This window comes from Artemia sp. Qi Xiang Cuo, chromosome 8 (assembly GCF_049724085.1).
Source record: "Artemia sp. Qi Xiang Cuo chromosome 8, ASM4972408v1, whole genome shotgun sequence".
Taxonomy (NCBI): Eukaryota; Metazoa; Arthropoda; class Branchiopoda; order Anostraca; family Artemiidae; genus Artemia; species Artemia sp. Qi Xiang Cuo.
The window spans coordinates 27,178,419-27,192,048 of record NC_142801.1 but is presented as its reverse complement, the minus strand read 5'-3'; the positions used below and the strand labels follow the sequence as shown (position 1 = coordinate 27,192,048).

Below are 13,630 nucleotides of genomic sequence, written 5' to 3'. Positions count from 1 at the left end.
ATCTAAGCAAAGAAAAAGGAATTTCATACATCCACCGTTGAGTGTGGACATTAACCAGATTTCGGACATTCACGGTAACATACTCTCAATGTTCAACTTAATATTTGAATATACTCGCCTTTCTTCTAAAGTTTGTCAGTAAGCCATTGGTCCTTCAATGTAGTATACGTGTAATTTCTTCATTCGCATAAAAAGGGAAGGTCTTTGATATCAATATTAAACAATATATATATATATATATATATATATATATATATATATATATATATATATATATATATATATATATATATATATATATATATATATATATATATATATATATATATATATATATATATATATATATATATATATATATATATATATATATATATATATATATATATATATATATATATATATATATATATATATATATATATATATATATATATATATATATATATATATATATATATATATATATATATATATATATATATATATATATATATATATATATATATATATATGTGTATATATATATATATATATATATATATATATATATATATATATATATATATATATATATATGGGGATATATATATATATATATATATATATATATATATATATATATATATATATATATATATATATATATATATATATATATATATATATATATATATATATATATATATATATATATATATATATATATATATATATATATATATATATATATATATATATATATATATATATATATATATATATATATATATATATATGTATATATGTATATATATATATATATATATATATATATATATATATATATATATATATATATATATATATATATATATACGATTCTAATTCCAGTAAGGTGTAGCATTCTGACGTTTCTAACGTAAGTGATTATAACATTATTTATAGGAAGTTAGTTATTCCCATAAGTTAGGGCCTTTCCGAAATATCTTTTGAAAACCAAAAAATAAAATCTCTGCCGGGTTTTCTTTTCTGACTACCTTTCTTTATGGAATAATTTATGAATCTTTCTATATGAAATGGGTAATTCTTTGCAAATTTTAGCCATTACCGTGTTAAAAGCACCACCGAGCAATACAATTGGTATTCTTGATGCATATATTTTAGTCAAAATTAGGATCTTTATTTTTTCTGTCACAATTGGGATGGGTCACTGTTTACTTACAGTTCGTTACTACAAACTGTTTGATTATTAAGCTGTCTTATACCTTTTACGTAACCATTTTTAGCTTCGGTAAGGACTCCCTGCGTCAAGCTAGATCTATAAAAGCTAGCTGTTGTTGGCAAAAGCTTAAGACCAATTTGCTATAGGCTATCATGGGTGACATACAAACTTGGCCATCAAATATCACATCCTGACCATCAGCAAATTAAATTTTTCGTCTGATCTATTACTATATCAGTTTTCTCTTTTTTTTTGCAGCTCTTTAGCCTTTGACTCCTCTCGTCAACGTTTATTCATTTGTTCTGATGCAAAAGCTTACAAAATTTCTCTTCTAATAAAACAGCCCACTCGGCAGGATGGTTTTTCTCGTGAATATTTGGAAACATACAATACCACGACGAAGTCAGAAGACATGCTGTTGTCTGGTTCTTCCGAAGAAAAGGATCAAGACAAGACATCTGCAAACAATTGCAAACCAGAAGAAGAGAACACCAAAATTGAACGATATAGTATCCTCCCTGGATCGAAGCAACATAGTAAGGAGGAAAAGTATGAAGGTAGGGAAATATCCATTTATTATATTTAATATCGATTTGTGATTAATCATATTTATATCACTCATTGCCTCCCCTTCATCTGATAATCACTTGCCATCTTCTCCTTACGACCAGCATCACTACCAGCTTAAGAACCTTGCTGCTGCTTGGAAAGTTGCAAATCATAAAGCCTTCATAATGCTATCAACTATCAATTCAAAAGAAAGTACTGTTGAAGCTTTTCCTTTTATCGTCTACTTATGAGTATATCTGCGAGTACGGTGTTTCACGGCGGGTCTGCTTGGAAATTTTAGTAAAATACTTTTGCCGTGGCATTGTGAACCAAATTACAAAAAAAAGTAACGATATCATTCATACAGAACTCTCTGAATTTAGTTTTGGAAGAGTCCTGTGAGAATTTTCGTGATGATTAATTTTGTGCGATGGACATTGAAGTTGAGTTTTAGTCATTGCTTTTTATTGCTTTATTTTGTGGACATACTTTTCTCAATATTTTGAATCCTTAGTGGTTTATCTCGCAACAATGCTTTTTGCAAGGCTCTTACGCTTCGTGGCTGCTTGCTGTTTTCTATTTTTTGTGATTATGTTTGTTTTTTCTTACTTTTTTCCTTTTTCTTTTTTTCAATTTATGTATTTTTTTCTAATGTAATCTAAAGTCTTTTTATTTTAGAATCCAAAGTTGTTTCGAATTTGGCTTTTTAGTCTAGCACTGTATAAGAGCGTAATACATCAAATGAAAAAAGGGTTTTACTATTCCTCGCTTAGTAGTATAAAGTAAATTGGACTCTGATATGGTACTGATGAAAATTGAACTGCGGGCGTGCTACTGCCTACTTTGGGAAATTATTTTTTAATTAAGGAATACTTAGTTTCCCTTTCGAAGTTCCCATCACAAATCCTTCGATACAAAGTTCCCTGGTCTAAACAACAACAGCAACAAAAAATATCACTAATCACTTTCGACTTTTAAAAAGGGCACTAGCCCTTTGAATTTGAGGCACTAGGGCATAACTTAAACCCCTTCTCTGAAGGCTGTGGGGGAGTATCCTCCTCAAAAACATATTTTCTATTGGGAAATCAACTATGCTAACCAAAATGGCTATCTCAAAATTTTTATTGGATGTGTTGGGGAGAATGATGGGCGTGTGGGGGGGGGGGCTAGTTGCCCTCCAATCACTTTCGACTATTAAAAAGGGCACTAGCCCTTTAAATTTCCAATTAAATGAGCTTTTTTTGAAGTTTCTACGACGACGCCTTCTATGAAAACCTTATATGCCCCCAGGACATAAATTAAAACCCTTGCCCTGAGGGTTGTGTGGGAGTGTCCTCCTCAAAAACATATTTTCTATCTGGAAATCAGCTATGTTAAAGAAAATGGCTATCTCAAAATTTTGATTGGATGTGTTTGGGGGAATGATGGGCGTATGGGAGGGGGGGGGGCTAGTTGCCCTCCAATCACTTTCAACTATTAAAAAGGGCACTAACCCTTTGAATTTCCAATAAAATGAGCTTTTATGAAGTTTCTACGACAACGCCTTCTATAAAAACCTTATATGCCCCCAGGGTATAACTTAAAACCCTTGCCCTGAGGGTTGTGGGGGAGTGTCCTCCTCAAAAACATATTTTCTGTCTGGAAATCATCTAGCCTACGCTGAACAAAATGGCTATCTCAAAATTTTGATTGGATGTGTTTGAGGGAATGATGGGCGTGGGTGGGGGGGGGGGGGGAGTTGGCTAGTTGTCCTCCAATCACTTTCGGCTATTAAAAAGGGCACTAGCCCTTTGAATTTCCAATCAAATGAGCCTGTTTTGAAGTTTCTACGACAACACCTTATTTAAAAACCTTGTGTGCCCCCAGGGCATAACTTAAAACCCTTGCCCTGAGGGCTCTGGGGGAGTGTCCTCCTCAAAAGCTTATTTTCTGTCTGGAAATCAATTATGCTCAACAAAATGGCTATCTCAAGTTTTGATTGGATATGTTTGGGGGAATGATGGGAGTTGGGAGGCTAGTTTCCCTCCAATCACTTTCGACTATTAAAAAGGGTACTAGCCCTTCGAATTTCCAATCGAATGAGCGTGTCTTGAAGTTTCTATGACAACGTCTTCTATAAAAACCTTATATGCCCCCAGGGTATAACTTAAAACCCTTGCCCTGAAGGTTGTGGGAGAGTGTCCTCCTCACAAACATATTCTCTATCTGGAAATCAGTAGAAAGGGAGGTGCTACTCCGAACAGCACCACGTGGTTTATGGTTTTCTCACTGAGAATGAAAAAACAGGAACTTTCTCACTTGAAAAAACAGGAATTTTCTCACTTTGATGAATGTTTTCTTGAATGGTTATGGGTGTTGGTCAATTTATTTGATGTTTTTCATGGATGTCAACAGTAATTCATGTCTGTTTTATGGTTTTTGTCAGTGAGAATGGAAAACAGGAACTTTATCACTTTTATGGATGTTTTCTTGGATGGTTATGGGTGTTGGTCAATTTATTTGATGTTTTTCATGGATGTCAACAGCAATTAATTTATGTTTTATTTTTTTTGTCAGTGAGAATGAAAAAACAGGAACTTTCTCACATTTATGGATGTCAACAGCAATTTATTTCTGTTTTATGGTTTTAGTCAGTGAGAATGGAAAAACAGGAACTTTCTCACTTTAATGGATGTTAACAGCAATTTATGTCTGTTTTATGGTTTTTGTCGGTGAGAATGGAAAAACAGGAACTTTCTTGTTTTAGCGCGGGAATCAGGTTTCTTAGTAATTTCAAATGCGTCAGCGCAGAGATGCCAAAAACAAAGGGAATACGCTGAAGTTACGATTAGGGATTATTTGGGCGAAACCGTTTTAGGGAATTATTTCGGCGAAACAGTTAGAGACATTTTAAAAGGAGATTTAAAAGATGATTTTAGAAGAGGATTTGAGAGTGAAACTCTGTGGTCGTCATAATACACAAGTTCCAATTGCACAGTGTTGTGAGGTCCCCTACCACAACCCCAAAGAGTCCTCATACCCCAACCCCGAAGGGTCCTCATACCCCACCCCAACCCCGAAGGAAGCCACCGGTCCTCAAAGGTCCACCGGGCTCCCAAAGGGCCACCCGGCCCTCAAGGGTCCCCCAGACCCCCAAAGGACCCCCCAGGCCCCAAAGCCCCCCCCCTTGTACCCCAAAGGGCCCCCTCCCTCTCCCTCCCTCTCCTCCCCCTCCTCACCTTCCCCTCCCTCACCCTCCTCCCCCTCCCTCCTCCCCCTCCCCTCCCCCTCCCTCCCCCATTTTTTAATATTTTTTTTGTGCATTGAGACACAGAAGGACCCCCTCCCCCGCCCCCCCCTAAAGGGCCCCCGGTGCCCCGAAGGCTCCTGAGCCACCATTTTAATACTTTTTTAAGGCTTTATTATATCTTTTCAGAACAAATTATTATTTTAGGGAATTATTTCGGCGAAACAGTTAGACATTTTAAAAGATGATTTTGAAGAGATTTTAGAAGAGGATTTGAGGGTGAAACTCTGTGGTCGTTATAATACACAAGTACCATTTGAACAGTGTCGTGAGGTCCTCTATCCCCAACCCCTAAGGGTTCCAATCCCCTACCCCAACCCCGAAGGAAGCCCCTGGTCCTCAAAGGTCCCCCCAAGCTCCCAAAGGACCACCCGGCCCTCAAGGCCCCCCCGGACCCTCAAAGGCCCTCCCCGGGCCCCGTCTTTCGTTGATGTATGTTGTCTGAAACCTATGATTTGGGGTGTAAGATGATTTTAGAAGATGTTTTAGAAGAGGATTTGAGGGTGAAACTCTGTGGTCGTTATAATACACAAGTTCCATTTGAACAGTGTTGTGAGGTCCCCTACCACAACCCCAAAGAGTCCTCATACCCCACCCCAACCCCGAAGGGTCCTCATACCCCACCCCAACCCCGAAGGAAGCCACCGGTCCTCAAAGGTCCACCGGGCTCCCAAAGGGCCACCCGGCCCTCAAGGGTCCCCCAGACCCCCAAAGGACCCCCCAGGCCCCAAAGCCCCCCTGGCCCCCAAAGGGCCCCCCTCCCTCTCCCTCACTCTCCTCCCCCCTCACCTTCCCCTCCCCCACCCCTCCTCCCCCTCCCCTACTCCCCCTCCCTCCTCCCCCTCCTCTCCCCTTCCCTCCCCCATTTTTTAATATTTTTTTGTGCATTGAGACACAAAAGGACCCCCTCCCCCGCCCCCCCTAAAGTGCCCCCGGCGCCCCAAAGGCTCCTGAGCCACCATTTTAATACTTTTTTAAGGCTTTATTATATCTTTTCAGAACATATTATTATTTTAGGGAATTATTTCGGCGAAACAGTTAGAGACATTTTAAAAGATGATTTTTGAAGAGATTTTAGAAGAGGATTTGAGGGTGAAACTCTGTGGTCGTTATAATAAACAAGTACCATTTGAACAATGTCGCGAGGTCCTCTATCCCCAACCCCAAAGGGTTATAATCCCCCTATCCCAACCCCAAAAGAAGCCCCGGGTCCGAAAAGGTCCCCCCAAGCTCCAAAAGGACCACTCCGCCCGCAAGGCCCCTCCCACAGACCCGCAAAGGGCCTCCCCCGGCCCCGTCTGGCGGTGATGTGTGTTGTCTGAAACCAATGATTTGGGGTGTAAGATGATTTTAGAAGATGTTTTAGAAGAGGATTTGAGGGTGAAACTCTGTGGTCGTTATAATACACAAATTCCATTTGAACAGTGTCGTGAGGTCCCCTACCCCAATCCCAACGGCCCCCGGTCCCCCTAATGCACATCGAGCCCCCAAAGACCATCGGAACCCCATACCCCCTCCATTTTTTAGAAATAATTTTTGAATTTTTTTAACATGGTATTTTTTTATATCAACCCTTTTCCAACTTGAAGTACTTATCTTTTTCACTCACAACTATACTTGACAGCTTTTTGGATACCTCAACACCAAGAAATACTTTTCAAAGACCATTTCAGAGCAAGTTACTTTCTTAATGTTCCTCCTAGACCCATTTTGCAACTTGAAGTACTAATCTTTTTCACCCACAACTATACTTTAAAGCTTTTTGAGTGTCACAACACCAAGAAATAATTTTCAAAGACCATTTCGGAGCAAGTTACATTCTTTATGTACCTCCTAAACCCATTTTACAACTTGATGTACTTATCTTTTTCACACAAACCCATACTTTAAAGCCTTTTGTAAACCTAAACACCCAGAAATACTTTTAAAAGACCATTTCAGAGCAAGTCACTTGCTTAATGTCCCTCCTAAACCCATTTGCAACTTGAAGTACTTATATTTTCCACCCACAACTATACTTTACAGCTTTTTGAATGTCCCAACACCAAGAAATACTTTTCAAAGACCATTTCAGAGCAAGTTACTTTCTTAATGTTCATCCTAAACCCATTTTGCAACTTGAATTACTTATCTTTTTCACCCACAACTATAATTTACAGCTTTTTTGATACCTCAACACCAAGAAATACTTTTCAAAGACAATTTCAGAGCAAGTTACTTTCTGAATGTCCCTCCTAAACCCCTTTTCCAACTTGAAGTACTTATCTTTTTCACCCAAAACTATACTTTACAGCTTTTTGTATACCTCAACACCAAGAAATACCTTTAAAAGACCAGTTCAGATCACGTTATATTGTTAATGTCACTCCTAAACCCATTTTCAAACTTGAAGTACTTATTGTTTTCACCCACAACTATACAATACAGCTTTTTGTATACATCAACACCAAGAAATTCCTTTCAAAGACCATTTCAGAGCAAGTTAATTTGTTAATGTCCCTCCTAAACCCATTTTGCAACTTGAAGTACTTATCTTTTTCACCCACAACTATACTTTACAGCTTTTTGGATACCTCAACACCAAGAAATACCTTTCAAAAGACATTTCAGAGCAAGTTACTTTCTAAATGTTCCTACTAAACACATTTTCCAACTTGATGCACTTATCTTTTTCAAGCACAACTAAACTTTACAGCTTTTTGGATACCTCAACACACAGAAAAACTTTTCTAAGGCCAGTTCAGATCAAGTTAGTTTCTTAATGTCCTTCATAAACCCATTTTGCAACTTGAAGTACATATAGTTTTCACTCACAAATATACAATAAAGATTTTTGTATACCTCAACAACAAGAAATACCTTTCAAGGACAATTTCAGAGCAAGTTACTTTCTTAATGTCCCTCCTAAAGCCATTTTCCAGCTTGAAGGACTCCTCTTTTTGACCCTTAACCACGGTCCAGATCTTTTTGGAGACTTTAAAAAAAAGATAAACCTTTCAAATATCATTTTAGATAAAGATCCATTCTTAAGGACCATCCTACGAACATTTTAAGACTTGACGTCCTGATCATTTTAACCCAAAACTATACTATAAAGATTTTCGGATTCATCAACATCAAGAAATACTTTTCAAAGACCATTTCAGAGCAAATTACTTTCTTAACGCTCCTCCTAAACCCATTTTCCAACTTGAAGTACTTATCTTTTTCACCCACAACTATACTCTACAGCTTTTTGAATGCTCCAACACCAAGAAATACTTTTCAAAGGCATTTCAGAACAAGTTCTTTTCTTAATATGCTTCTTAAACCAATTTTACAAACTCTAAATTTTTCCATAGTAGATAGAAAAATCTATATCATAGCTTTGAATATTTTCACGAAAGATAAGCAGTTCTATTTCAATTTTAAATTTTCTCAATGAAGTGAAGAAAAGTTCAAGTTCTCTTCTGAATTTTCTCAATGAAACAGAGAAATTAGTTTTTATTCAATTCTATTTATTTCACAAAGACATAAAGAAATTTAAAGTTCAATTCTAATTTTTCTGTGGAAGATAGAAAAAGTAATACCATTCTTGTGAATATTTTCACGGAAGATAAAAAGTTCTAGTTCAATTAAAAATTCTCTCAACGAAGTCAAGGAAAGTTCAAGTTCTCTTCTGAATTTTCTCAATGAATAAAAAATTAGTCATTGATCATTTCTATTTTTCCAAATAATATAAAAAATTTCCACTTTAGTTCAGATCTGTCTCGAAGAGATGAAAAATTTAAAATACTGTTCCAAATTTTTCACAGAAGATAAAAAAGTTCAAGTTCTCTTCTGAATTTTACCAAAGAACACAATTGAATTCTAATTTCTCCAAAGAAAACCAAAATCTTCCACATCAGTTCTTTATTTCACAAAGACATAAAGAAATTTAAAGTTCAATTCTAAATTTTTCGGTGGAAGATAGAAAAAGTAATACCATACTTGTGAATATTTTCACGAAAGATAAAAAGTTATAGTTCAATTTAAAATTTTTTCAACGAAGTGAAGAAAAGTTCAAGTTCTCTTCTGAACTTTACCAAAGAACACACTTCAATTCTAATTTCTCCAGAGAAAACAAAAATCTTCCACTTCAGTTCTTTATTTCACAAAGACATAAAGAAATTTTAAGTTCAATTCTAATTTTTCGGAGGAAGATGGAAAATGTAATATCATACTTGTGAATATTTTCACGGAAGATGAAAAGTTCTAGTTCAATTTTAAATTTTCTCAACGAAGTGAAGAATGGTTCAAGTTCTCTTCTGAACTTTACCAAAGAACACACTTCAATTCTAATTTCTCCAGAGAAAAAAAAATCTCCAGAGAAAACAAAAATCTTCCACTTAAGTTCTGTATTTCACAAAGACAAAAAGAAACTTAAAGTTTAATTCTAATTTTTCGGGGGAAGATGGAAAATGTAATACCATAATTGTGAATATTTTCTCGGAAGATAAGAAGTTATAGTTCAATTTAAATTTTTCTCAAAGAAGTCAAGGAAAGTTCAAGATATCTTCTGAATTTTCTCAATGAAAAAGAAACTAGTCATTGATCATTTATATTTTTACAAATAATATAAAAATTTTCCACTTTAGTTCAGATCTATCTCGAAGAGATAAAAAATCTAAAATACTGTTCCAAATTTTCTCAACGAAGCGAAGAAAACTTCAACTTCTCATCGGAATTTTACCAAAGAACACACTTCAATTCAAATTTCTCCAGACAAAATAAAAATTTTCCACTTCAGTTCTTTATTTCACAAAGACATAAAGAAATTTAAAGTTCAATTCTAAATTTTTCGGTGGAAGATAGAAAAAGTTATACCATACTTGTGAATATTTTCATGGAAGATAAAAAGTTCTAGTTCAATTTATAATTTTCTCAACGAAGTGAAGAAAAGTTCAAGTTACTATTCTGAACTTTACCAAAGAACACACTTAATTCTAATTTCTCCAGAGAAAACAAAAATCTTCCACTTCAGTTCATTATTTCACAAAGACATAAAGAAATTTAAAGTTCAATTCTAATTTTTCGGTGGAAGATGGAAAAAGTAATATCATACTTGTGAATATTTTCACGGAAGATAAAAAGTTCTAGTTCAATTAAAAATTTTCTCAACGAAGTCAAGAAAAGTTCAAGTTCTCTTCTGAATTTTCTCAATGAAAAAAAAAATTAGTCATTGATCATTTCTATTTTTCCAAATAATATAAAAATGTTCCACTTTATTTCAGATCTGTCTCGAAGAGATGAAAAATTTAAAATTCTGTTCTAAATTTTTCACAGAAGATAAAAAAGTTCAAGTTCTCTTCGCAATTTTATCAAAGAACACAATTCAATTCTAATTTCTCCAGAGAAAATAAAAATTTTTCACTTCAGTTCTTTATTTCACAACAGACATAAAGAAATTTAAAGTTCAATTATAATTTTTAGGTGTAAGATAGAAAAAGTAAATATAGTTTTGAATATTTTCCTGGAAGATAAAAAGTTCTAGTTCAATTTAAAATTTTCTCAAATAATTGAAGAAAAGTTCAATTTCTCTTCTGAACTTTACCAAAGAACACACTTCAATTCTAATTTCTCCAGAGAAAACAAAAATCTTCCACTTCAGTTCTTTATTTCACAAAGACATAAAGAAATTTAAAGTTCAATTCTAATTTTTCGGAGGAATATAGAAAAAGTAATACCATACTTGTGAATATTTTCACGGAAGATAAAAAGTTCTAGTTCAATTTAAAATTTTCTCAACGAAGTCAAGGAAAGTTCAAGTTCTCTTCTGAACTTTACCACATCACACACTTCAATTCTACTTTCTCCAGAGAAAACAAAAATCTTCCACTTCAGTTCTTTATTTCACAAAGACATAAAGAAATTTAAAGTTCAATTCTAAATTTTTCGGTGGGAGATAGAAAAATTAATACCATACTTGTGATTATTTTCACGGAAGATAAAATGTTCTAGTTCAATTTAAAATTTCCTCAATGAAGTGAAGAAAAGTTCATTTTCTTTACTGAATTTAACCAAAGAACACAATTCAATTCTAATTTCTACAGAGAAAAAAAAATTTTCCACTTAAGTTCTTTATTTCACAAAGACATAATGAAATTTAAAGCTCAATTATAAATTTTTCGGGGGAAGATAGAAAAAGTAATACCATACTTGTGAATATTTTCCCGGAAGATAAAATGTTCTAGTTCAACTTAAAATTTTCTCAACGAAGTGAAGATAAGTTCAAGTTCTCTTCAGAATTTTACTAAAGAACACAAATCATTTCTAATTTCACCATAGAAAATAAAAATCTTCCACTTCAGTTCTTTATTTCACAAAAGACATAAAGAAATTTAAAGTTCAATTCTAAATTGTTCGGTGGAAGATAGAAAAAGTAGTATCATACTTGTGAATATTTTCCTGGAAGATAAAAAGTTCTAGTTCAATTTAAAATTTTATCAACGAAGTGAAGAAAAGTTCAAGTTCTCTTCTGAACTTTACAAAAAAACACACTTCAATTCTATTTTATCCAGAGAAAATAAAAATCTTCCACTTCAGTTTTAAGTTCCCCAAAGAAATAAAGAAATTTAAAGTTCCATTCTAAATTTTTAGATGGAAGATAGAAAAAGTAATACTATGACTGTGATTGTTTTCCATGAAGATCAAAACTTTCACTTTATTTATAATTTTTCTTAAATTCAGTTCTGATTTTTCTCAAAGAGATGAAAAATTTAAAGTTCTGTTCCAAATTTTTCATAGAAGATAGAAAAAGTTATACATTGATTGTGAATATTCAACATAAAGATAAGGAATTCCACTTTAATTCTGAGTTTTCTCGAAGAAGTGCAAATTGTTCAAGTTCTCTTCTGAATTTTCTTAAAGAAGAGAAAAAAGTTAGCTTAATTCTGAATTTTACCAATGAAAATGAAAAAACCTTCCACTTCAGTTCTTAATTTCTCAAAGACATAAAAAAATTAAAGTTCAGTTCTAAATTTTTCCGTTGAAGATGGGAAAAGTTATACTATGTTTGTGATTATTTTCCAATGAAGATAAAAAGTTTTGACTTTAATTCTAATTTTCTTAAGTTCAGTTCCGATTTTTTGCAAAGAGAGGAAAAATTTAAAGTCCTGTTCCAAATTTTTCATAGAAGATAGAAAAAGTTATACATTGATTTGAATATTTGACATGAAGATAAGGACCATCACTTTAATTCTGAGTTTTCTCGAAGAAGTGCAAAATGTTCAAGTTCTCTTCTGAATTTTCTTAAAGAAGTAAAAAAAGTTAGCTCAATTCTGAATTTTACCAATGAAAATGAAAAAAGCTTCCACTATAGTACTTAAGCCTACACAGACAAAGAAAATAACACTGTCAATTTTAATTTTTCAAATAAAATCAACAGGCACCAATAAATTTCTGGTTTTTTTATACAAGAGATAAAAAATTTAAAGTTATAATCAATTATGAAACCATATGTTGGATCCTTTGTCCTGTGTATTTAAACATCAAATTTTTAAATTAGAAAAGGAGCGACTCGTTCTATTACCGAAGAAAATCATTCAAACTCCTTAATCCAACCTCCAAAACAATAGGTTAGGTTAAGTATAAATAAATATTAATAAATAAATAGAAACATTTTTACATGTTTAAGTTAGGTTACGTAAGGTTAAGTTATCATGAGTGCTCATGATAAGTTAACCTAACCTTTTCCGGCGAGTATGGTTAGGTTAGGTTAGATTAAGTTAGGATAGATTAGGTTAGGTTAAGTTAGGTTAGGTTAGCCGCCGGACGCTTCACTTAGGTTAGCTTAGGTTAGGTGAGAGACAGGCAAAAAGTTAGGTGTATGATTAGGTTAGGTTAGATTAAGTTAGGTTAGGTTAAGTTAGGTTAGGCTAGGTTAGCCTATGTACGCGCGCGTACGTAGGCTTCCACCAAAAATTAGAATTGAACTTTAAATTTCTTTATGTCTTTGTGAAATAAATAGAATTGAATAAAAACTAATTTATTTTTCATTGAGAAAATTCAGAAGAGAACTTGAACTTTTCTTCACTTCATTGAGAAATTTTAAAATTGAAATAGAATTGCTTATCTTTCGTGAAAATATTCACAGCTATGATATAGATTTTTCTATCTACTATGGAAAAATTTAGAATTTGTAAAATTGGTTGAAGAAGCATATTAAGAAAAGAACTTGTTCTGAAATGCCTTTGAAAAGTATTTCTTGGTGGTGGAGCATTCAAAAAGCTGTAAAGTATAGTTGTGGGTGAAAAAGATAAGTACTTCAAGTTGGAAAATGGGTTTAGGAGGAGCATTAAGAAAGTAACTTGCTCTGAAATGGTCTTTGAAAAGTATTTCTTGGTGTTGAGGTATCCAAAAAGCTGTAATTCCACTATCAGCATAATTCCAAGATAACAAGTGATGTCATTTCTAATTCCTGACAGTAAAGATCAATGAAGCCCTATTTAAAAATAGAATATTAATTTTTCTCTCTGACCTAAAGAACGTTTATCCCTCAGACCTAAGATTAAAGAAAGCCATAATGTTTCTTAATTCCCCCTTCGTGAATCAATACATTCCCCGCCGATTAT

General features: G+C 33.5%; 1 protein-coding gene across 1 annotated transcript in view; it reads left to right on the top strand.

Annotated features, from left to right (window-relative positions):
- LOC148949293 (NACHT and WD repeat domain-containing protein 2) overlaps positions 1 to 13,630 on the top strand; it is a 293,776-nt gene that overhangs the window by 263,767 nt on the left and 16,379 nt on the right. Inside the window, exon 21 of the mRNA XM_089092914.1 lies at positions 1,463 to 1,761. Coding sequence (XP_088949040.1) covers positions 1,463 to 1,761 — 299 coding nt within the window. The remainder of the gene's footprint in view (positions 1 to 1,462; positions 1,762 to 13,630) is intronic.